This window comes from Mesoplodon bidens (assembly GCF_964165515.1).
Source record: "Mesoplodon bidens genome assembly, chromosome: 2".
Taxonomy (NCBI): domain Eukaryota; kingdom Metazoa; phylum Chordata; class Mammalia; order Artiodactyla; family Ziphiidae; genus Mesoplodon; species Mesoplodon bidens.
The window spans coordinates 42764442-42791354 of NC_138177.1; the positions used below are offsets into that span (position 1 = coordinate 42764442).

The 26913-nt window shown below is 35.3% G+C and overlaps 1 protein-coding gene across 5 annotated transcripts in view; it reads left to right on the plus strand.

Moving 5' to 3' along the window:
- Positions 1-26913, plus strand: part of HMCN1 (hemicentin 1) — a 526618-nt gene that overhangs the window by 82207 nt on the left and 417498 nt on the right. For all 5 annotated transcript variants that reach the window (XR_014015141.1, XM_081225456.1, XM_081225458.1 and 2 more), the window contains exon 2: positions 25905-25975. Coding sequence is in view for 4 of the 5 variants with exons in the window: in XM_081225456.1 (XP_081081582.1) it covers positions 25905-25975 (71 nt within the window). In the remaining variant the exon portion in view is untranslated. The remainder of the gene's footprint in view (positions 1-25904; positions 25976-26913) is intronic.

Below are 26913 nucleotides of genomic sequence, written 5' to 3' on the forward strand. Positions count from 1 at the left end.
GCTAAGTAAAATATCCCATTCTAGAAAAATAAACTACCTAAAGGACCTGTGTGTGTTTCCTTGAGTCTTTTTATTTCTAAATTAAGAACTGAAATTTAAACAAGAAGCAGCATTTTCAATTTAGAATTAAAGCAATCTAGACTCCTAGAAACAAGTAATTAAATTACCTTGTTGATAGTGCAGTCAAGTATGTTATTGTATTTTTATTGCTTTATAATATCTTACTTCGTCTATTTTTTTTATTCCAAACATATGTGAGCTAGAACTAACAGCAAGGAGGTTTTTGTTTGTTTATTTAAATCACCATAAACAACATTCTATGGGGGAACTGACAGCATATCTTTTTTTTTTTTTTTTTTTTTTGCTGTACGTGGGCCTCTCACTGTTGTGGCCTCTCCCATTGCGGAGCACAGGCTCCGGACGCACAGGCTCAGCGGCCACGGCTCACGGGCCCAGCCACTCCACGGCACGTGGGATCTTCCCGGACCGGGGCACGAACCCATGTCCCCTGCATCGGCAGGCAGACTCTCAACAACTGCGCCACCAGGGAAGCCCGACAGCATATCTTTGATAGAAATGGGAGTTGATGTAAAACTTTTCTATCCTCAACTGTGTGACTTAGATGATGACAGTGATATTATCATTAGCTCATGGGTCCTGAGTGCTGGGCCTTATGCTTTGGTGTGTTTTATCCTCTCAACAACCCCAGTTCTAAAGATTAGGAATCTGAGGCTAAAGGAGTTTAGGTAAATTGCTCAAGGTCATGCAGCTAGTAAGTGGTTGAGCAGGATTAGAGCAGAGGCTGTCTCTCCTTCAAACTCCACGTGTGTAACTGCTAGGCTTATTGACCCAGGTGAAAGAGATACTCTCTTTCTCTAGACTCCTGTGGCTTTGTTTGCACTAGACTTATCGTACACAGTCTTATTTGCACTTATTTGGTTCATTTTTTTCTTCCTACTAAATTGTAGACTTTTCAGGATCAAGAGTTGAAAAAACTGAGAATACTCAAATTGTATAACCCAATAAAATTTACCCTCTCTGCAGGGTACACAGTGCCTTCCAATAAAATGGCTTTTTGATAAGCCATGCTAATAGGTTTGAGGTGATATCTCATTGTGTTTTGATTTGCATTTCCTTGATGATTAGTGATGTTGAGCATCTTTTCATATGTCTGTTGGCCATCTGTATGTCTTCTTCAGAAAGTGTCTATTCAGATATTCTTCCCAGTTTTTAATAATTGCTTTTTTTTTTGCTATTGAGTTGTATGAGTTCTTTCTATATTTTGAATATTAGTTCCGTATCAGATATTTATTTATTTTTACCTTTCCTTTTGGTATCAGATCCAAAAAAATCATTGCCAAGAATTTCTTCTAGGAATTATGGTTTCAGGTCTTATGTTCAAGTCTTTAATCTATTTTAAGTTAGTTTTTGTATACAGTGTAAGATAGTGGTCCAGTTTCATTTTATTTGTATGTGGTTGTCCAGTTTTCTCAACGTCATTTATGGAAGAGACTCTCCCCTTTCCATTGTATATTCTTGGCTCCTTTGTTGTAAATTACTTGACCATATAAGCATAGGTTTATTTCTGGGCTCTCTGTTCCATTGATCTATATGTCTGTTTTTATGCCAATATCATACTGTTTTATTTATTTCTTAAAAAAATTTTTTTAAAGCAAATCTTTTTTTTTTTTTTAAGATTTTTTTTGACATGGACCATTCTTTTAAAGTCTTTATTGAATTTTTTACAATATTGCTTCTGTTTTATGTTTTGGTTTTTTGGCCGCAAGGCATGTGGGATCTTAGCTCCCTGACCAGGGATCAAACCTGCACCTCCTGCATTGGAAGGCAAAGTCTTAATCACTGGACTGCCAGGGAAGTCCCACCGTACTGTTTTAATTACTATAGCTTTGTAATATGACTTGAAGTCAAGGTGTGTGGTGTCTCCAGCTTTCTTCTTCTTCTTCAAGATTGCTTTGATTATTTATGATTTTTTTGTGTATCCATACAAATTATAGGATTGTTCGTTCTATTTCAGTGAATGACACTGGGATTTTATTAGGGATTGCATTGAATCTGTAAATTACTTTGGGTAGTATGGACATTTTAACAGTATCAATATTTCTGATCCATGAGCACAAAATATCTTTGTTTATTTTTGTCATCTCCAATTTCTTTCATTACTATCTTGTAGTTTTCAATCTACAAGTCTTTCATCTCCTTGGTTAAATTTATTCCTAAGTATTTTATCTCTTTGATGCAATTGTAAATGAGATTTAAAAACAATTTCTCTTCTGATAATTTTTTATGAGTGTAAATAAGAAACACAACAGATTTTTTGCAAGTTGATTTTGTATCCTGCAACTTCACTGATCTGTTTATGAGTTCCAACAGGATTTTGATGGAGTCTTTAGGGTTTTCTGTATATAATATAATGTCATCTGCAAATAATGAAAGCTTTACTTCTTCCTTTCCAATATGGATACCTTTTATTTCCTTTTCTTGCCTAATTGCTCTGCCTGGAACTTTCTTTATTATATTGAATAAAAGTGATGGGAGTGGGCATCCTTGTCTTGTTCCTGATTTTAGAGGAAAAGCTTTCAGCTTCTCACCATTGAGTATGATGTTAGTTGTGGACTCATCATAAATGGCCTTTATTATGTTGAGGTACATTCCTCTATACCCGCTTTGTTGAGAGCTTTTAGTTATAAATAGCTGTTGAATTTTGTCAAATGCTTTTTCTGTATCTATTGTGGTGATTTTGTGACTGTGATTATTATCCTTCATTTTGTTAATGTGGTATATCATATTGACTGATTTGCAGGTGTTGAATCATCCTTGCATCTCTAAAACAAATACCACTTGATCATGGTGTATAATCCTTTTAATGTATTGTTTAATTTGTTTTGCTAACATTTTGTTGAGATTTTTGCATCTGTGTTCAACAGAGATACTGGCCTTTAATTTTCTTTTTTGTGTCATTCTTGTCTGGCTTTGGAATCAGGGTAATGCTGATCTTGTAAAATGTGTTTGGAAGAGTTTCCCCCTCTTCTGATTTTTGGAAGAATTTGAGAAGGATTGGTGTTTATTTTTCTTTGAATGTTTGGTAGAATGCACCAGTGAAGCTGTCTGGTCCTGGGCTTTTGTTTGTTGGGAGGTTTCTGATTACTAATTCAATCTCTTTGCTGGTAATTAGTCTGTTAAGATTTTCTATTTCATCATGATTCAGTCTTGATAGGTTGTATGTTTCCAGGAATTTATCCATTTCTTCTAGGTTGCCCAGTGCATTGGCATATAATTGTTTGTAATTGTCTTTTATGATCCTCTGTAGTTGCATGATACCAGTTATAATATTTCCCCTTTCATTTCTGATTTTATTTATTTGAGTCCTCACACTTTCTTCTTAGTGAGTCTACCTAAATATTTATCAATTTTATTTTTTTGTTTCAAAGAACCAACTCTTAGTTTAATTGATCTTTTCTATATTCTTTTAAGTCTTTATTTCATTTATTTCTGCTCTAATCTTTGTTATTTCCTTCCTTCTACTAACTTTGGGCTTTGTTGTTTTTGTAATGCCTTGAGTTGTAAAGTTAGCTTGTTTGTTTGAAATTTTTCTTGTTTCTTGAGGTGGCATTTATTGCTATGAACTTCCCTCTTAGAGCTGCTTTTGCTGTAACCCGTAAATTTTGGTATGTTACATTTCCATTTTCATTCTTTTTAAGGCATTTTTTGATTTCATTTTTGATTTCTTCTTTGACCCATTGGTTGTTTATTAGCATGTTGTTTTATCTCCACATATTTGTGAATTTTCCAGTTTTCTTCAAGTATTTAATTTCTAGTTTCATACCATTGATATGATTTCAATCCTCTTAAATCTCTTAAGACTTGTTTTGTGACCTAACATGTGATCTGTTTTGGAAAATGTTCTATGTGTACTTGAGAAGGAAGTGTATTCTGTTGCGTTTGGATGGTATGTTTTGAGATATCTGTTAATTTCATCTGGTCTAACATGTCATTTAAGGCTGATGTTTCCTTATTGATTTTTGTCTCAAAAATCTACCCATTGATGTAAGCAGGCTACTAAAGTTCTCTACAGTTATTATATTTACAAATGTTACAGCTTCTTCTTGGATTGGCCCCTTTATCATTATGTAACACCCTTTTTTGTCTCTTATTACAGTCTTTGTTTTAAGGTTTATTTTGTCTGATAAAAGTATAGATATTCCAGCCTTCTTTTGGTTTCCATTTGCATGGAATATCTTTTTTATCCCTTCACTTTTTACCTGTGTAGATCCTTACAGCTAAAGTGTGTCTCTTGTAGGCAGCATATGGATGAGTCAACTTGTGTCTGTAACAGTCTATTTTAAGTTGATAGCAACTTAAGTTTGTTATCATTCATCGTAATATCATAATATTATGATATATAATTATTATTATATTAGATCAGTGCAGCAGAATGGAGAAACAAGAAATTGTTCATAATGTTATTCAGATTCAGTAAATACTTACTGACAATCTACTATGTGTTAGAAACTATGCTAGCCAGTTTACACAGGTATTAGCCGCACAGGAACACCAAGGAGAGGTATTTTTCCAAGTCTATTTTATACACACAGGCACTGAAGTTTAGAGGTTAAGTAACTTGCCTAGATTCACACCATTAATAGTGTAGATCTGGTATAAAAACTCAAGTCTTAATTTGAAACACAGTGCTCTTCTATTGTGTCTTCAGTGCTATCTTTAGAGGATGTCTATGAAAAAATTTTAAATAAAACTTTATTTTGAAAGAAGGGAAGATTTGTGCAGTGCTTTCTTTGTTTTGAATGGCAAGAAAAGTATGGTAGCAATTGCTAATTTCTATCCGTAACTGTTTGAAATAGTGAATGTGTCTGTAGTTTTCATACATGTAGCAAGTTTAAAACGTTCATGAAGTAATTTTATCAATTATGTCCAAAATGAAGCATTTGTAATTTACTCTCAAATTGTCACCTGAATGCTCGCCTGTTTATTATTTATGTTTATTCAAAGTTTACTTTTTAGGTAGGGGTATATCAACATTCTTAATCTTTGTCAAATCCATTGGCAGGCACTTTTATAGTAGTGTTTGGTCAGTTGCTTAGGGGACAAAACCAAACAGCATATTGGTTGTGTTATGTTGGGCTTTGTGGTTTTACAGTTTAGGACGTCCAGTCCTTGTTCGATAGCATGCAACCATTTACATTCTAAAATTTTTCCTCCTATATGTAACCGGTGGTTTAAAAAAGTATTTGGAGGAGACTAAAGAAATTTAATTTCCAGAACAAGGAAATAATGCCATAATCTAATCAATATGAATTCCTTTGTTTCCACAACAATTAAACATTTAAAAATTATCTTTAGAGAAAAAGAATTTATTTGTGTGTGGTTTGGAGTAAAGAATGTGGGCTTTAGAGTCAGATAGATCCAGGTTGAAATCTGGGCTCTGCTATTCATTTGTAAAATGAAGGTAATAATACCTCATTTGCAGGGCTGTTTTAAGGACTACAGAATAAAATAAATATATGTGTATGCCCAGTGCCAGATACAAAGCAGATGGCTATTATTATTTCTTAGTACTTCCAACTCAATTCCTAACCATATAAAATGTGTGGATTTTGAGAATGTTCAATTGTTGTTTTTTTTTTAATTTTTATTTATTTATTTATTTTTGGCTGCGTTGGGTCTTTGTTGCTGCATGTGGGCTTTCTCTAGTTGTGGCGAGCTGGGGCTACTCTTTGTTGCGGTGCGTGGGCTTCTCATTGCGGTGGCTTCTCTTGTTGCAGAGCACAGGCTCTAGGTGCATGGGCTTCAGTAGTTGTGTCACGTGGGCTCAGTAGTTGTGACTCGCGGGCTCTAGAGCACAGGCTCAGTAGTTGAGGCGCACGGGCTTAGTTGCTCTGCAGCCTGTGGGATCGTCCCAGACCAAGGCTCGAACCCGTGTCCCCTGCATTGGCAGGCGGATTCTTAGCCACTGCGCCACCAGGGGAGTCTGAGAATGTTCAATTGTTAAGACTAAAAATTAAAGAATTTAGGATTGGACCTCTGATTTGAATGTGGTAGTTTACAATCACATTATTCCATCCTCTTCCCAGAAATTATCCAAAACAAGAAGGTGAAAGAGAAACAAAAATGTAAAGAACCATTTTTGGTGAAACTAGGAGACTACTAAAACCCCAGATACCCCCCAAAATGAATTTCTACCCAAAGCTATGGACATTGTACAGTAGGATGTGGAAATGGAACAGAATGGAGACAGAATGCAGCTGATGCTTTAGAAGAGGACCATTTTTGAAGAAGGGGGACATATACTGAGGTGCAATGCTTGACCTCTGTTTTTATAACAGCACACATGGGGTGAACCAGCAGATAGCAAGGGCTTTCTCAGACCCTTTGGTTTGGTTTGGTTCTCAGCAGTGAAGATGGGTTAATCATAAGAAAATACAGGGAATAGTTCAGCAAACAGGCAGTTTCTGTTGCAGTGGAGAAAAGAATGCTGAGTTAAGAAAACTGCCACAGCTGCCGTGTCCATTGGCTGAGGAAATGTAAAGAGCAAATAAATATACAAACAAAATCCTTTATCAGGAGAAAAAGTGCTTTTATCCTGGAACATGTCCCTGGTTCCTTCCTCACATGAATCTCCAGCAAACAGCTGGTACAGAAAAAAAGTACCAATGTTACTACTATGATACAAAAAAGAACCAGCCCAAGATTTTTTTAAAGAAAATCACAAGGAAAATATGAGGAAGTGAAGAGGAAAACCAAAAGCTAGGTAAGGAAAGATCATGAGAAAACAAAACAAAACAAAACAATTTAGCCATGAAAGAGACAAAAATTATTCCTGAACATTGTGCCATAAATTTAAAAATAAAGCAAAACAAAATCTTAAAGAAATAAATGTCTCTCTGTAGGGTTAGTGCTACTGAAAAATACAAGAACTGAGAAAAGAGATGGTAGGTGAATAGTGAGGAGGCTCAAGAAAGAAATAGAAGAGTGAAATAAAACCATCACAGAAATAAAGGTAAAGTTGGCAGGAAAATAAGAAATAACGCTGCTGAAACATAGCAAAAATCTAGAGGATGGATGTGAGAAAAGTGAGCAGGAGGAAACAAATATAAAAAGAGTTCAAAAAGATTAGAGATAAAATGATAGCTATAGAATACAGGCAAAGGAAGTCAATCATGCATATTACTGGAGTTGCTAATAAATAAAACAGAAATTATGTGACAAAATAAAAGATAAAAATTAAATGAACTTCCATAAATTAAAAAAGACTTGCATTTACATGTTAAAAAACATATCAAGCCCAATGGAAGTTGCCCCAGAGCCATCCATGTAAAAACATCCACATTAAATTGCTTAACATTGAAGATAGTGAAAGAATCCTTTGGGTGGCCAAGAAAAAAGTCACTTGTAGAAGGAAAAGATTAATGTGACCTTAAGCTGTTCTATAACACATTCAGTGCTAGGGAGTGGAGCAGCATCTACAGAATCTTCAGATAAAGAGTGTGACTCAGGAATTTTATAGCCAGCAAAAATGTTGTTAAAGTACAAAAGCAATAGTAAACTATTTTGAACATGCGCAACTCAGGGAATATTGTTTCCATGAAATGTCTTCAGGAATTTTTAAGATGTCTGAAAAAACTACAGCAAAAGTACTAGCCAGGAGCACTAGATCCACGTAACTCTTTAACAGTAGAGCAAATATGGGGATTAGAGCGACAAAATAGACTATAATGTTAGTTGTGCTGACAGTAGAAATAATAAACCTTACAAAAGTGGGACAGTAGAGAGAAAGAAAATGGCAGGTAAAATAAGTATGTTTATTTCAAATGCACATTAAAAGCAAGCTAAGGTCATGATCTAGACGATATAAGGCAAGTTTTACTTTAAGTCAGATTAACCTAAAATGAAATAAAAAGAGCACTCTATAATGTTAAACAAGATAAAATAATACTTTATAAAGGGTTGAAGCATTCATAGTGAAGATATAACAGTGAAATATATCTATGTACCATTCATAAAACAAAGTAATGTTAAGGGAAGAAATATAAGCAATTTAGAATGAGGAGCCTTGATTTTCTTCCATAGTTCATGACAGACCAAGTGGCCCAAACTATGTAAATCTATAAGACCTAGTTAATATAATTAATAAGATGGATCTAATTGATGTACAAAACTATGTTTCCTTAAAACAGAGAATATATCTTCTTCCCAAGTGAGCATGGAATGTTAACAAAAACAAAACATTTGCAGTACTACAAGGAAAATTGCACTAATAATAATACAATAAAACTAGAAATTAATAAGAGAATAAAATTTAAAACAATTCATCAGATTAGAAAATCTTTCTCTCAAAGTCATGTCAAAAAGGAAATCCAAACTAAAATTGTTAAAATATAGAAAATAAATATAATAAAAATACAGCCTATCAGTATCTATGATATGTAGATAAATAACTCCCAGAAGAAAAAGTATACATTTGCTACTTTGAGTGTAGTAAGTTAGGAAGCTGGAAGAAAACAACAAAATCAGTCTATGCAAAGTAAAATGATATAATTAAAAAACGTAAAAGCAGGAATAAATGAATTAGATAAGAGATGAATAGAAGTACATTTTCTCTGGGAAAACTAAAATATTAGCTAATGAAATTACAAAAAATGTAGAGGGCAATAATACATAATGTAAGAAAGGATAAAAGGGAAAATACCTCAAAATGCAGCAAATTTAAGCCTTAAGAGATTTTGTTTTCTAAACTCTAGATGAGTAATTTGAAAAACTGCATCAAGTGGTTAAAGTGGTTAAATTATCTCAAGAGAGATTATTTATTAAAAGACTCCAAAAAATGTAGAAAATAAAGACAGACATATTAAGTTGGGGGTGGTTCTGACAATTGTGGTTCAGACAGTTTGGTTCTGGACATAAAGCAAAAGATTAATGGAAAGAAATGTAGAATACATACATGAATTGTAGTGGCATGTAATATCGGTAGGTAAAAATTGATTTTTCAATAAATAATGATGAGCCAACAGGGTAGCCATCTGGAAGAGAAGTGGATCCATACTTGATAGCTTACACCAGCAGAAACTTCAAATGGACCATAGATGTAAATCTAAAACATAAACCTTAAAAGTACTAGAAGACATCATGAGAGAACTCTATATAACTTCAGCATGAAGAAAGTTTTCCCAGCTATGATAAAAACCAAGAACCACAGGGAAAAGAGTAATAAATTTTATTACTACATAAAAGAAAACTATTTCTACATGACCAAAATTGCCACAAGAGACATCAAGGTAGAAAAAACTTTTCGCAACTCATGTCACAGACAAAACCTAATTTACTTAATATAAACACCTTTCACAGATTGACACAAAAAGAGCAACAGCCCAGTATAAAAATGGACAAAGATTACGGACATTCGTTTTGCACAAAGGAAATGAAAGAGGTCTTCCTTGATGCTGTACTATTAAGCAGCCCCTCTGCCCATTATTTGTCCCATAGCCTGCTTATTTCCATCACAACACTTATTCCAACCTGTTGCTATTTTTTTTTCTCTTTGCTCGTTTACTTGTTTTATTGTCCATTTTCTCTCTCATACTGTGAAATCCATGGGGAAGGAGATCACGTCTGTGTCCTCCACAGTTGGTTCCCTTGCACTAAGAACAGTGCACTTTACAATTCTGTTCTATGCTAGTCTGTTGTATTCCATCTCAGAAATATGCCTTCTAAACTTTCTTCCTTATGACCTGTGCCAAACATATTCAGCATTTTTACAGTAAACTTGATAGGTGAGTTGAGATTTGCAGAATTAAAACATCACAAATTCACAAAGCAATTGGGCTGCAATGTGAACTGTTTTATCAGGCTTCTGGTGGTCAGCTTCAGGCATGGGGTATAATTACCTAGTAGGGACTGAAAGATGATTTATTGAATTAAAAAGTGTTAGAAGAAGAGTGTTTGCCAGAAGAGAGCTTAAATTTTTGTCCATTTATTCTTTGGCAGAGTGTATGCTTTATTAATAACTTCTTTAGAGTCTTGAATTCAATTTCAATTTCTTTGAATTTTCTTTGCTTAATTCATCCACCTAACTTTATTGCTTTAATTATCATGATGAAATTCATAGGCACCATTAGGGATAATGTATGAATGACATAATTTCTATTAATGTTCACTATTTCTAACTATCCTAATTTTTAGGATTAAATGCCATAGTTGTTTTAAGAGATTTTGTAATGCTTAGTACTTTTTTCTTAAATATTTTTCAGATAGCCATACTGTTTTCTGATTTTCTAGATATCACACTTTCCATTGCCTCTTCTAAATTTGGTCATTTATGATCTGTTTCTATTGTGGGCATTTACTTATTATATACACATGCATATATACACACATATGTTTATATTTTCTCTGTTTTGCAAATTAAATTACAGATTTTTGAAGATCCTGCAATTTATAGTGACTTTTAAAGTAATACTTGTATATATTGTTCAAAATTGTTGTCTAAGTATTTCTGTAACTTTACCATCATCACACAGTGAAGGTCACTGTCCAAATGATGGAGATTCAAAATGTCACAGTTGCTGTCATCAGAGCAGTTATAATCTAGCTATGGAGACTGAATATGGAGTTAAATGAATCTATTGCTGCATGGAAAATTATTCCAAACCTTAGTGTTGTAACATAACAAACAATTATTAAATCATACTTTTTGGGAGTCAGGAATCCCAGTAAAACGTAGCTGGGTCCTCTGATTCAGGCTCTCCCACAAGTCTACAATTAAGGCACTAACTGAGTGTGTGGTCATTGCATGGCTTGACTGGAGAAGGTCCACTTTGTTACTCACATGGCTGTTGTCAGGATTGAGTTACTTGCTGGCTGTTGGCCAGAGGATGCCCTCTGTCCTTGCCACGTGAACCTCTCCGTAGGATAATAGGGTAGCTCATATGGGTAATTTCCATCAGAGAGCAAGAGAGTACATGCAAGACAGAAGCCATAGTCTCTTTGCAACCTAATCCCAGTGGTGGGTGACATCCCATCACTTTTGCCCCATTCTCTTCATTAGAAGCAAGTTATTAGGTTCAGCCCATTCTTAAGGAGAGGAGATTACACAAGAGTGTGAGTATCAGGTGGTGGGGGTCATTGGAGGCCATTTTAGAGGACATTTACCACATTGGGTAAATACTTAACAGTTGAGATATGTCATTAAAAGAATTCAGAGGAGTGACCTCTAAGGATTGAAACACTCAGGAATTTGTTCCAAAAAAGTTGGGACCTGAATTAAATCTTAAAGAAAAGTTTGATAAGGGAGAGAACAGTCTCTTATATAGAAAAAATATAAACAAAGGTGTAGAGGTGGACATTTTTCTATATTACTTTGGGAAGAGTGAATAGAAAATAGAACTTGACAGTAGTATTTTCTTATAACATATTAATTAGCAACCCTAAATCAGATACCTGTTTTCTCTTTTTGATGAATGCTGTTCTTATCTCCATCCTGTTTGGGTATTAATATTTTTAAGTATCAGAGAAGTAGAAATTAAAGATCAAACATATTTTGAAATGCTTGATCATGTAACTTTAGATTCTGAGATCTGATTTAATGACAAGTATGAGAAATGTTGTTTTGTTATCTCCAAAGGCCAGAAAGAGTTTTATTTGTCTAAAAGTTTGACATTTTTCATCTGATGCAAGGTAAAAATAAGAAGATTTTTTTAGGAGGCATGGCTTAATAAGAATGTACCTTACTTTAAAAAAAAAAAACACACCTTACTTAACGAATGCAGTTTAAGTTGGAAATTCAAATTCATTAAATCATCTTAAGCAGTGATAAGCACAAAAAAGTATTATGTTTTTCTAAACTCCAAGACTGAATTTGTTCCTTATATTATAGTAGATTTTTATTTAACCAATCATAGTACCTAGCATAATGTATTTTACATTGTCATGAAAGTTACTGGCAGTAGCAGCGGTAGCAGTAGCAGAGTTAGTGTGTTTAATCCATTCCAAGCGTTGCATCATGCATGCTATCCTGATTAAACTCTCACGACAACTCAGTGGTGTAGCTATGATTATTTTCCCCACTTTATAGATGGGGAAACTGAAAGTCATTGAGATTTAGGAGCTGGATAAAAATTAAAAACAAAACAAAAAAACTATTATGTGGCAGAGCCTTGCTTCTAACCCAAGTAGTTTTGATTCCAGTGCCTGAGCTCTTAAGAAAGACAACGACTGACTCTTAGGTCAAACATTTAGTAAATGAGGGCCATGTGAGTGGACAGTTATCCAAATCCAATGTCACTTTTCATCTAGACTATGTAGATTTTCTGGTGGCGTCTGGATCAGCACCCATCTAAACACTATTATTAATCAGTTTGGTTGGGAATTTCACTTGGCCAAATCTCCCTCTCAGTGTCTCTGCTAATTTCTATTAATGGATGTCTGTAGAACATATTAATTATTTTGGTTTGAGTAATGTAGTACAAAAAGGAAACAACTCCTGCCTTTTGCAGTTCAGGTTTTAAAGAGAAGGCTTGATATAATTGGTTAATAGGAATGTTCTTCAGAGTAAAATAGAGAAGCATGGGAGCTTGAAGCAGAGGTATTGAAACCCTGAATGGTAAGAAAGGACTGATCACTGTGATACAAGAGAAATGCCCCAGAGTGACTCTTGTCCTTGACTTGGATATGTGCCACAGCCTCTTGGTATCTGTGGGGACATCCCTCTCCTTGCTAATGCAGTAGTGCACTGGTGATGTGGGAGGAGAAGTGAGATGGCTCCTATGTGGATGCTTTCCTCTTACCAGGTATGGGCACGATGCACGGGTTTGTCTTGAGTTGAAAATGCCTTTGGAGTCTATTCACAATGGCACATAGTAAATTAACTTCATTACCTTAGACTATAGTAACTTCCAAATCTGGGATGCTTTTAGTTACCAACTAAGATGAATACTCTGAACTTCTTCCCAGTAGGAGAGGTATTTAAATTTAAAATGCATATTCACAGTGATGATTTGGTTTCATGTTCAATATTTACAATTATACTGGGTATTTCCTATTTCCCATACTTTTTCTATGAAGAGAAAAAAAGCAAAACAGAAGACACATGTGTATATGAATAAACACATGTCATTGCAAGAGTGTGTAGAGAAAAAACTCAGCAGTAAGCAGAAGAGAAACAAAATGTGACTGTGATTAAGCTTCCATGTTACAAGTGTGGAGAGTGTTTTATTTCATCCAATCAAAAGGAATTCTTTGTATATTCAATAAAGACTAACAGTAGGAAGATGACATTGTCAAGAGTTGGGCGTTTGAAAGAAAGCTGGAAGCTGGAAGTGAGAAAATTAGAAAAGAATACCATATCCAGACAATGACTGTTCTGGTTAGATTCTTAATAGTTAAGATATTTTGCCTCACAACATTAACAGATAATGTCTCAAATCAATGCTTGTTATGTTGCCCAATGCTGAAAAATATTTTTGCCTCTTTTTTCCAGTGACCAATTTAAACCATTTAAGAACCACAGTCAGCCAGAATTTATGAGCAAAACCTCATACTTGTCTGTGATCAAGTGAAATTCTTCTCTTTCTCCTTAACTTACAAGTACAAATAATTTGAAAAATTTGAAGAAAGAAAAAAAGTAATCATCACTCCACTTATTCCAGGAATCAATTTTTACTGTGGTGTGACCTTTCAGAATTTGTTTTTATGCATATATGTCTTTGTAGATAGGTGCAATCAAGGTACCTATAATTCTGTGTTTTGCTTTTTAATGTTGTTAAGATAAACATTCACTTGTGTTTCTACATGGAACAGTAGTTTAATTGCTGCCTAATATTATTTAGAGAATCATGTTTATAATCATTTCTCTATTTTGACATTATTGATATCCTAGTAATATCAGTATCTATTTTCAGCAGATTATAGCAAAGTGGGAAATGACTTTATCACAACATACTTTTAAGACTTATCATACCTACAATCATATCATACACATAACTACAGTGAATTTCACAAAAGTTACAACCACTTATAATCTTAACAACAGTACCAGTATTGCAGGTTTATTATGATACTGGTTTGAGTGATAATATTAAACAAAATCATTTTCTTTCTTGTAAGATACTTCAAATTTGCTGCAGTTTACTCTCTTTTGCTGTAACTAAATATGAGCATTTGTTTCTGGTCTCTTTTTTTTTGTTATCCTTTAAATGAATTTTCCTTTCATTTAGTGATTGGTACTTTATTATTTTTTTTTGTAAAAATTTGATCTCTTCAGATAGTATAGATTTTAATTTATTTTAATTGGTGACATAAATGTTGGAAAATCTGGCTTTATATCTTTTTTAGATTTTAATTTTTACTTGATTTTTATATATTCATATCTGTCAGTATTTCCCCTTGTGATTTCTTCTATTACTTTGAAAAGGAGAATGTTATTTTTCTATATATATCTGATATATATTCTAATTTAGATTCAGTTGAAATAATTACAATGGTTATATTGAACCATTTAACCCTTTGGAGCTTATTTTTACTAGATACTATAAAATATGAATTAGAGATAAATATTTTTAAAAGAAATAATCTTACTTTATGCATCTTGTCTTCAGATGCTAGTTTGTATATAATTATTAATTCTTTTCTACTTATTAGATATTTATTTGTATGTCAACACTTCTATCCTCTTAGTTATTCATGCTTATGATGTCCTGTTTATAGTTTTTTTGGCCAGTTTTCATTGATATGATTGCCCATGTGCTGTTCAGAATAAATTTAAGAATATTGTTGCTAAGTATTCTAAAACATAAGCAAAAAAATATTCTTTTTGAGATTTTTAATGTATTAAATCCATAAATTAACTTGGCAGAATAACATTTTAATATTTAGCTTTCTTTTATATAACCGTGGTCTTTTTTCATTTAAAAAATCCTTTATGTTTTTCAATAAGGAGTACTATTTAATTCAATGTCATGATAAACCTGGAACATTCATCCTGTTGCTGGGATTATGAATGAATGGTTCCTTCTTCAACCTTCCCAAATCTGACTTGTGTATCTCTTCTGGAAAGCTGGAGGCACCATCTGGTATCAGCCATGAAATACAAATTGTATAATTTGGGTAAATCTACATAATAGTCAAATGCTCTGATATTTGCGTCTAATATTGACATTGCACAAAATAAAGATGGATGGTAAAGTTTGCTTAACGGTTTAAGCTAGGCTACAGAGGGTTACAAGGAGGAAGAGAATATCCTCCTGGCATGGCACCTGTGAAGGGAGCGCCCCTGGGTAGCAGGATACCTGTGGTTCAAGTGCACACCCACACTGGCCCCTCTGGTCCCTGAGGTCCCACCTAGGGATGAAGGCTGTCAGATTCCCCCTCCTGCCATTGGGACCCAAGCACTGTGCTCAAGCTGGAAACAGGGTCTGGTGAAGTTGAGCCAGATATCTCCTCTGTCTCTGGCCCCATTGCCTCAACTCTTGGCAGACAGATGACCACCAGAGATCTTTAAACCGTGGTGCTGGGAAGTGCCTGGCGTATGGATTGGGAGTTCATTAAAAGGCTTGTCCCAGCTGAGAGGCTAAGACTTGGCCTCTAACCTTGGCCAGCACTTGAGTGCCCTCATCCTAACCTCCCCATCCTCACATCCAGGTCCTCACTGGGGCAGATGGCAGAAGCAGGGACTGGGGTGCTGGGTATGGCTGGGGACATATGGGGATGGGTGAACAGGTGGCTGAGAACCTGTCCCCAGAAGGTGATAGGGGCAGGACCATGTATGAGATGAGGCTACAAACTTGGAGTACATGTTAACATCTTCTCATTGAAGTTTGCTTTATGAAACATAAATTCAAACATAAAATTATTTCAAGACAGTGACTGCAAAGCATTAAACCCCAAAGCAGGGGTTCTTTTGAGAGTAGGGCCTGGTACAACTGTACCGGTCACAAGTCCATTCAGCCACCTCTTTGTTTATAAGATACACCCAGATACTTCTGACTCTCTTATATTCAAGACCCTACTCTTTAAATGTATTTGCTTTCTCCTGCCTATTTGAACCAAGCTTAAGGATAGAGTGCCTGTTTGTTGAATGAATGAATGAATGCAAGTATTTAGGGAAAAGCATACACATATTATAACATATATACAGACACATGCAAAGCATCTATATTTTGCCATGCCTCTGATTCTCATTGTTTGCAAATAAACTGTTTACTTCGTAAATATGGTTTTGGACCACTGAATTGTATTTTCCCTGAAAACATGATCAAAGGATTGCATGTATTTGTTTAGTTGTGGAAACAGGGCTGAAGTTAAGTGTGTTTTCCTAACGTGGAAATTTCAGCAATATTAATGATTCTTTTCTAAGGATTTGCAAGCATATTTCTCTTTCAAAAACATTTTACTGCTCCTTTTGTAGTTTTTCTTTTCTTTATCCCCCCCGATGTTTACTTTTATTTTGAAGACTATTAATGCTAAAGAATGGTCTAAGAAAACAATTAAAACTTTGAAATGAATTCTAATATTTTTCATTTTAAAGTTTAAGACACAGTCTCCTATAAGAATATCATATCTAAATTTAGAAATGTTCTGGAAGATAGTATTAATTTTCTTCTTGTTTGCTTTCAGAGTATCTTGATCACATTGGAAAGCTTGTTAGTTAAATCTTATTAAATAGCATGACTTAAAATATTATATGTTTTATTATTTGAGTATATCTTGTCAATGCTTGGATATATTTTGATGTTAAAATGCCATTTTAGTGTATGGTGTTAGGTAGTGTTCTAATTTCATTCTTTTACATGTAGCTGTCCAGTTTTCCCAGCACCACTTATTGAAGAGGCTGTCTTTTCTCCATTGTATGTTCTTGCCTCCTTTGTCATAAATTAGGTGCCCATATGTGCAGGGGTTTATCTCTGGGCAGTCAATCCTGTACCACTGATCTGTATTTCTGTTTTTGTGCCAGTACCATACTGTCTTGATTACTGTAGCTTTGTGGTATAGTTTGAAGTCTGGGAGTCTGATTCCTCCAACTCTGTTTTTCTTTCTCAAGATTGCTGTGGCTGTTTGGGGTCTTTTGTGTTTCCATATGAATTGTAAGATTTTTTTGTTCTAATTCAGTGAAGAATGCCATTGATAGTTTGATAGGGATTGCATTGAATCTGTAGATTGCTTTGGGCAGTATAGTCATTTTCACAATATTGATTCTTCCAATCCAAGAACATGGTATATTTCTCCATCTGTTTATGTCATCTTTGATTTCTTTCATCAGTGTTTTATAGTTTTCTGAGTACAAGTCTTTTGCCTCCTTAGGCAGGTTTATTCCTAGGTATTTTATTCTTTTTTGTTGCAGTGGTGAATGGGAGTGTTTCTTTAATTTCTCTTTCTGATTTTTCATTGTTGGTGTATAGGAATGTTAGAGATTTCTGTACATTAATTTTGTATGCTGCAACCTTACCAGATTCATTGATTAGTTCTAGTAGTTTTCTGGTGGCATCTTCAGGATTTTCTATGTATAGTATCATGTCATCTGCAAACAGTGACAGTTTTACTTCTTTTCCAATTTGTATTCCATTTATTTCTTTTTCTTCTCTGATTGTCATGGCTAGGGCTTACAAAACTATGTTGAATAATAGTGGCGAGAGTGGACATCCTTGTCGTGTTCCTGATCCTAGTGGAAGTGCTTTCAGTTTTTCACCATTGAGTATGATGCTTGCTGTGGGTTTGTCATTTATGGCCTTTATTACGTTGAGGTAGGTTCCCTTTATGCCCATTTTCTGGAGAGTTTTTATCATAAATGGTGTTGAATTTTGTCGAAAGCTTTTTCTACATCTATTGAGATGATCATATGGTTTTTATTCTTCAATTTGTTAATGTGGTGTATCACATTGATTGATTTGCTTATACTGAAGAATTCTTGCATCCCTGGTATAAATCCCACTTGATCATGGTGTATGATCCTTTTAATGTGCTGTTGGATTCTGTTTGCTAGTGTTTTGCTCAGGATTTTTGCATCTGTGTTCATCAGTGATACTGGCCTATAATTTTCTTTTTTTCTGATATCTTTTTCTGGAGTTTATCTTAAACTCCAAATGGATTAAAGACTTAAATGTAAGACCAGACACAATAAAACTGTTAGAGGAAAACATAGGAAAAACACTCTTTGATGTAAACTACAGCAAGATCTTTTTTGACCCATCTCCTAGAGTAACAGAAATAAAAACAAAAATAAACAAATGGGACTTAATTAAACTTAATAGCTTTTGCCCAGCAGAGGAAACCATAAACAAGACAAAAAGACAACCCTCAGAATGGGAGAAAATATTTGCAAATGAAACAACAAAGGATTAATCTCCAAAATATACAAACAGCTCATGGATCTCAATATCAAAGAAAACAAACAATCCAGTTAAAAAATGGGTGGAAGACCTAAATAGGCATTTCTCCAAAGAAGACATACCGATGGCCGAGAAGCACATGAAAAGCTGCTCAACATCACTAAATATTAGAGAAATGCAAATCAAAACTACAATGAGGTATTACCTTATGCCAGTCAGAATGGCCATTATCAAAAAAGCTAGAAACAATAAATGCTGGAAAGGGTGTGGTGAAAAGGGAACCCTCTTGCAGTGTTGGTGGGAATGTAAATTGATACAACCACTATGGAAAACAGTATGGAGGTTCCTCAAAAAACTAAAAATAGAAATACCATATGACCCAGCAATACCACCACTGGGCATATACCCTGATAAAACCATAATTCAAAAATAGACATGCACCCCAATGTTCACTGCAGCACTGTTTACAATAGCCAGGACATGGAACCAACCTAAATGTCCATCAACAGACAAATGGATAAAGAAGATGTGGCACATATATACAATGGAATATTAGTCATAAAAAGAAACGAAACTGAGTTATTTGTAGTGAGGTGGATGGACCTAGAGATGTGAAGTAAGTGAAGTAAGTGAAGTAAGAGTGAAGAGTGAAGAGTGAAGTAAGTCAGAAAGAGAAAAACAAATACCGTATGCTAATACATATATATGGAATCTAAAAAAAAGAATGGTACTGATGAGCCTAGTTGCAGGGTAGGAATAAAGAGGTAGACATAGAGAATGGAATTCTTGACATGGGGTGGGAGGGCGAAGCTGGGGCGAAGTGAGAGTAGCATCGACATGTATACACGACCGAATGTAAAATAGTTGGCTGGTGGGAAGCAGCAACAGAGCACAGGGAGATCGGCTCGGTGCTTTGCAGTGACCTAGAGGGGTGGGATAGGGAGGGTGGGAGGGAGGCTCAAGAGGGAGGGGATAAGGGGACATGTGTATGCATATGGCTGATTCTCTTTGTTTTGCAACAGAAACTAACACAGTATGGTGAAGCAATTGTACTCCAATAAAGATGTATTTTTTTAAAAAATTGTTATTTTGGAGTTTTCATTTTCAGATCCGTATAATCAGCAATATCTTTGCTCAAAAAAAAATGTCATTTTTAGTATTACAGGTGAAACTGAGCATCTGAATTTTGTTGGCCATTAAAAATCCCACGGCTGTTTTTGTAAGAATGCTTGCTGGAGCCCTGGCCAAAGTCCAGTCTAAGCAATAACATCCTACTCAGTATACCTCACAGTCCTGTGAGGACTGTCAATTATTAAGGCATTCTTCTTTGCTTCCTCCTCTAAACAGCTGTGAAACATTACTGAATTCATGTTCATGACTTTTTCTCTATCCTGTTCAGTCCAAGTGAAATGAGCCTTTCATTATACATATATTATCTGCAGTATTGCTAAGTGCATACGTTTAAGGTTATACAACTCACTGTTAAATGAATAATCTTTTTGGAAATTAAAGCAGAATGCTGTGTAATCAATATTAGATAACATGCTGTGCATGAATTCATCTTTGACTCAGATTTTATAAAACACACCAAGTACATCACTTCATGTCAAAATAATCATTAAGGGCCTTTAAGTGGTCTTGAAAATTACCTGTTCTAATGTGAGTAGGCATGTACTCAATTAAATGAGGCCTGAAATATACTTGGCATTGGCTCAGCTCAAAGTCAGGAAACAATTCTGTTTTTGTGGCTTAGATGCAAATCATTTTAAAATGGTGCTGGACAGCAACATTTTAATTAGATGAGGAGAGAGAAATCTGGAAAGAGTGTATTGTAGATTAAACTGAAAACAGTGAAAGTAAATATAGTTATTAATCTGATTTTCTGTACCATCCCAAGGCAAGAAACAATTTATTAATTTTCATGTAAACAATATTAATATTTTGAATATGTATATATTTATGTTAGCAACTTTGCATGTAGAAGACATCATTGATTTGTGTAAAATTATTGACTAAGAGTGGAATTTTTACAAAGTGGAATGTGTTGAGATTCAGCTCATGGAAGGCGTTTTGAATACGCCATATCACAGTGCCTGGAATTTCTTTGCTCTGATGTCACCCTCTGTTAATCCAGTGTTCTCTTCAAGTCCCATACCGCATCTTCTCCCTGATACCTTCACTGTATATTTCCCTAGAGCTTGGGGGTCTTTCTCTGGACACTGAAGAAATTTGCTGTCCCTCTGTATCTATATCACTTGCCCTTCTCTGATGCTAGATTAAACTGTTAAGTTTTTCACACCTTGCTGTTTTTTTAAGTTTTCAACTATATTTAAATTTCCATTATGGCAAGCCCTGTGATTTATATATTTCTTTTGTTCTTTTACAGTGCTTTGCAAATATTGATTAATTTATAATGCAGCTTAGGGGTTTTCATTTTAACTTTTCACATATTTATGTATAACTATAAATATAAAGCCAAGAACTGCATAATTTTTTTCAAAAAAGCAAGGAAATTGTGAACATTGTTATCAGATCATTCACAGACAGTATTGAGACCCCAGCCAGCAGCAGTAAATATTCCTCTTATTATCAAGGAGCCCCTTTGAGTAAAGAAAAACTATAAGGATCAGAAATCTGTTAGTAGAAAGGAAAAAGGAAGTGAGGAACTGGATATCGATCTTGCCAAGTGAAGCAGTGAAAGAAAATATTACACTGTGAACTTCTTTCCACTATTTTCTCAAATTCAATCCAGCAACTTGGGTTAAGAGAACAATGGCTGAGATGTTGGAAATAAATCCAACCCATCTGATAAATCCCTAGGAAACAGGAAATAACACAATTAATGAGAAGAGGAAAGACTTTTTTAGAATTTCAGACAGTTATTTTTTTAAATCAAAAGTGGTCTTCTGAAGCATGACATACTCCTTATACTTTTAATAACACATTACCTTAATGTTCTTTTGCTTTTTAAGATAAACTGTATGTGGAAAATTGTATCTATTGATTATCTGCATCAAGAACTTGATTAAAGAGCAAAACATTTGGTTAAAAGAGTAAACTGAAGACTTTCTCAGTTGACTAGTCAGTGTCATCATGCTGATCATGTAGCATGGTCTTTAGCTATAGCGTGGAGGCTCCATGGTAAAATGAAAAGAGCACAGAATAAAGGGTCTGAAGGCCTGGGCTTAACCTTTATTCTTTTTTTCCCCTTCTCTCCCTTCTTCCCGTCTTCAAACATTTACTGAGAATCTATTATAGATACACTGAGACAATTCATCTCCTTGGGCTGACAGCCAAGTAAGGGAGACAAAAAAGCAATGGCAGTCACAGTATTATATGGTAGATGCCATCATGTCGCAGGCACACAGTATTGTGGTAGCCTTCAAAGGGACTGGTTGGCTTTGGCTTATCATCCAACCTTCAGTTTTTTGTATAATTATATGTATTTTAACTTCTTCATGAGGTTGTTGTGAGGCTCAAAGGAAGCCACTATATGTTACAAAGTATTGTGAATTGTACTTACAAATATCGATAGTTATAGGTAATAGCAGTAATTTGGTAAGGTACAGAGCTGTCATGAAAACTTGATATATAGAATTTAAAAAGAAATTAGTTTTAATAAAGAATGTTTTTGTTTTCTCTAATATAAAATCCTACATTTTCATTTCCTCTTTGAAATCCCCATGGTTCATTCTGAAAAAAATTTTTTTCTATGTTAATGAGTACTCCCACACTACCTTCTCCATACTTCTCTTTATGCATTTATTGTATTGTACTGTAATTACATATTAGTTTTATTTTCTCCACTAGATCCATCAGGACTTTGAGGGTAGGGTTCATGTTTGGTCATCCTTATGTTACTGGTGGCAACCATATATAGTACATGATCAATGTGTGTTTGTTAAATAGATTAGAGAAGGAATTTTCTAGTGAGGTTTCTTTGTGTTTTTAATTATATCTACTAGGCAAGAGAGATAATTTTCTTTGTTCTATTAAAGATAATATCCAGGCATGTGACACTAAAGAATTCTAGATACTGTGTGCATCAAATTAGGCACTCCGAACATGGCCTGTCTTGCCCATGGTCCAGAGGAAAGAAGAAAGTTAATAGTGATGTAATCATTGACAGAATGGAGATCTTGGAAAAGAGGAAATGTTAGTGAGGTGTGGAGGTTGCTCAGTGTAGAAAATATTTTTAGATATCTTAACCTCTTTCTTCACTACCAAAATCTTTCAAGGTCATTTTCTCTGAACCTCAAGTTTTCTTGTCTGTAGATAAGAGAATTGAACCAAATGGTCTTTAATGCCCCATCTAGCTTGAGGATTCTGTTTGGAGATTGATGGTTGAATAAAATAGGATATTATCCCTGCATTCTGTTAAATGTTATTCACCTTCATTCTTCCCATGTCTTTTTTTTTTTTTTTTTAAAGAAGATGTTGGGGGTAGGAGTTAATTAATTAATTAATTTATTTTTGCTGTGTTGGGTCTTCGTTTCTGTGTGAGGGCTTTCTCTAGTTGTGCCAAGCGGGGGCCACTCTTCATCGCGGTGCGCGGGCCTCTCACTATCACGGCCTCTCTTGTTGCGGAGCACAGGCTCCAGACGCGCAGGCTCAGTATTTGTGGCTCACGGGCCTAGTTGCTCCGCGGCATGTGGGATCCTCCCAGACCAGGGCTCGAACCCGTGTCCCCTGCATTGGCAGGCAGATTCTCAACCACTGCGCCACCAGGGAAGCCCTACCATGTCTTTATAATACAGACATCAAACAACATTAAAGCATATTGAAGAAAAGGCAAAACATTCAAGAAGATAGGACTTGAATCAGGCTTTATAGAATAAGAGGTGTATGGGCAGATGAAAGACATGGGGATGGCCATGGATGTGATGAGGAAGAGCAGTAGCTTCATGCTAAGGGGTGTGATGAAGTTGGAAGATTAGATAAATAGAAGAGAGGGCCTGAAATGCCTTGGAGGGTTCCCATTTAATTTTATAAGCAATAGAGGACCATGTTCAGGCAGGAAGAGAAAACAAAGTTGTACCTGTTGAATGTCATCAAAGGCTTGGCAGGGGATGAAACCAACGTGAGAAAAAAGGAAGAGAAGAGAAAATTGCTCATGACACAGGTGGCATAAGGCTCTGTTAAATGAAGAGGGCTTCCCTGGTGGCGCAGTGGTTGGGAGTCCGCCTGCCGATGCAGGGGACACGGGTTTGAGCCCTGGTCCGGGAAGATCCCACATGCTGTGGAGCAACTAAGCCTGCACGCCACAACTACTGAGCCTGCGCTCTAGAGCCTGCGAGCCACAGCTACTGAGCCCGAGTGCCACAACTACTGAAGCCTGCACGCCTAGAGCCCATGCTCTGCAGCAAGAGAAGCCACCCAATGAGAGGCCTGTGCACCACAACGAAGACCCAACGTGGCCAAAAATAAAAATAAATAAATAAATTTAAATGAAGAGAAAGACTGGAATGGACACAAGTCCTGAAAGGGAGGAGGGCTGATTTTGCCAAATGGTTATATCATTCCATTCAAAAGAGTTAGAAAAGATGCTTACAACTGGAGGGATGTGGCGGCTCAGCGGGCCTTTACCTCTCCTGAGTATTGCTCATAACTGATAGAAGATTTATCTCAGCTGTCTAGTGTGATTTGCAAAAATGTATATTAATGAGCTTCAGGGGATATTTCCTATCTTTGTTGAAAACAGGTGGATATTTGAATCTCTCAATAACTAAATGAAGGCTAATCAGTCCTCCTATTTTAATAGAATCCCTTAATCTTCACTATTGAAGAACAGACATATATCAGGGTTATTTTAAAAATTATTATTATAGGGAATGTTCTGGCATGTCTGTACTTTTTATTTTCATATAATTGATTTTTTTCCTAGTATTCTTTGTATTTCTTTCTACTTCTTGAGTTTTGAATTCTAGAATTACTTCAGTATTATACCATGTAGGAACATAGAAACTTGGCTTGACAGTGCTGCTGACAATTTATATGTCTGGGTGTAACTGCCTAGCATATTCTTTGCTGTTTTGCATTCCTTTGCAAAGTATGCCTTTGTTTAATCTTGAGGGAGTGGGCTTCTCCGATTTTCCATATACTCAGGACATGACTTTTACACAGCCAGTGACTGTTCTGCTCTGTATAGAATGCAGATGTTTGCATTTTCACACAGTTTCTTCAATTGCCTCTCCATTCCTTTTGCATACTGCAAGGTGTCTAATCTATGGTGAAGGATGGAGACATTTTTTTCATGTAATTTCTAAGAAAAATTACATGCCTTATGACAGGCATATCGTGCTTCCTTTCCAATTTACCTCATTTATTTCTAAAATTCTAAAAGTCTGTTTTTATATCACATTAGCACATTATAGAAGGCCTGGCTAATTAATTATTAGCCTTTGAAGTCGTAAAGTCCTTTTCTAGCAGTAAGCATTTGAAGCTAGATAATGTCTTATAAAAACTAAATGTTAAGTATTTTTATAATTTTGTATTGTTATCTTCATTAGATAAAATAGAAAAATTTTCATCCACCCTGGGAATTTAAGGTGATATGTCTGTACACATGATACTTGGATGAATTTTAATACTATTACTTAAATATATGAATGTTTCCTGGGGGAAATAATTGATACCTGTAAAGGCCAGTTTCTGCTTGTCTATTTTAAAGGTTGATCTTCTGTTTTTAGAAAATGGTCTTGGCACATTAAAATGTTTATTATAAACCTGTATATATCTATATCTATATATTTATATCTGTCTCACTGTCATTCTGTCAATCAATCAATTTAACCCACACTGGTATCTGGGCTCTTTCTCTTCACCTGACTTAGATCTTGGTTTTCCAAGGAATGCAGTGGTCCCCTCACCTGTTTCCACTTGAAACAATGGTTTGTGCAGTACATTAAGGCAGTTAGGAGGGTGTCAGTGACCCCAAAGATAATTATGGTGGTCAAAGCCAGCTTAAGAGAATGGTGATAGTGATGGACAGCAACACCAGCCATGGTGAAGGAAGTGATAGGGACTGTTTTCTGAACTTTTAATATCCTCATATCTGTGCTTCTACAAGTTCTTAAAAACCCTGTGGGATAGACAGGGAAGGGTCATTTGTTTTCTTTTTGTTTAGTATTAAATTTTTTATTTGCAGACAAATTTACAATTTATAGTTGAGAAAGAAGAATTAAAAGATGAATAAGTGATTCATTTAGACTTCAACAACAAAGTAGGTGCCCAATTAATATCACTGACTGATGAGAGTAAAAAGAGACTGAAACTGGGGTCTCCTGACTCTTTGTCCTATGACATTTTTGACTATCTCTTTGCATTTTCTAAGGCTAAAAATCCACTTTTTAAGGTATGCGTAATTTACAGCAAATTTTAAGGTATTCTTTGGTTGCTATAAATTGAGAAGTGGTCTTTGTTGTTTTGCTGACTATTTCTAATTGTTAAATAACCATGTAGTACATAGTGAAAAAATACTTGCAGACATAGTACATTAAAGTCTTTAACACTATTGATCACTATTTTTGACCTATGTCATTTTTATCTCCACAGAAATTGGCCCAGTAACAGTTACCACAGATCCCAAGAAATTTCAGTATGAACTCAGAGAACTCTATGTTCAGGTGAGTTCTTGCATTCAATTTTATTTCTCTTAAGGGAAAGGAAAATCATGAACTTTTGGCTGATTTTCTTTAGTTTTAAGTCTGAAAGCAGTGGTTACTGGTTTTTAAATTCTAATACCACTTTTTCTGACTTGATTTGAATGATAGATATGGTAGTGGGACAGATTGGGTTCAAAATATCACCTTCATTTATGCATTGTCTATGGCCGCTTCCATGCAACAATGGCAGAATTCCATAGTTGTGACAGACTGGCCCACAAAGCCTGAAGTGTTTACTGTGTGATGCTTTAGAGAAGAAGTTTACTGACTCTTGCTCCAGATGACTCCTTTCCCTGAGAATCATAAGGAGCAGTTAATTCTTTCCCTGTAATAGTAATGGTATAATTACGGTAATTTTGATATTCTTTGCTATAAGTCATCTTTATAAAATTTTTGACTGTAAATATAATTTTTTTAGTAGAGAAGATGAATAATTGGTTTAAATGTTATTCTGAAAACAGGACTTGGAGATAAGGTTGATATGCACCTTCTCCTCATTGCTGCTTTGAGGTCATTATTCCCAAATCCATTAATCCAAAAAGAATTGCTTCTTTGAGGCTGTTTTACTGTCCTACCCTCCATGGATGGTCTCTGCTGCAATCGCCTACAGATCTTTTGGCCACTCCTCATCATTCATTTAAGCTAGTGATACCTGAATCATTGGCTGCCTTTCCCCTTTCGGGCTGCCATCATTCCGGGGCACTTCAGCATTGATGAGAATGACCTGTCAGAACCTTCTCCTCTCAGTTCTTTGACCTGCTATTTGTCTTCAATGACCTTTCCAGTACTCCACCTCAGTCTTCTATTCTCACACACACCCTCTGGATCTTATGATCACCCCAATCTGTTCCATCTCTCAGATCACTAATTCAAGCAGCTCCACCAAGCTTGTTTTTGCA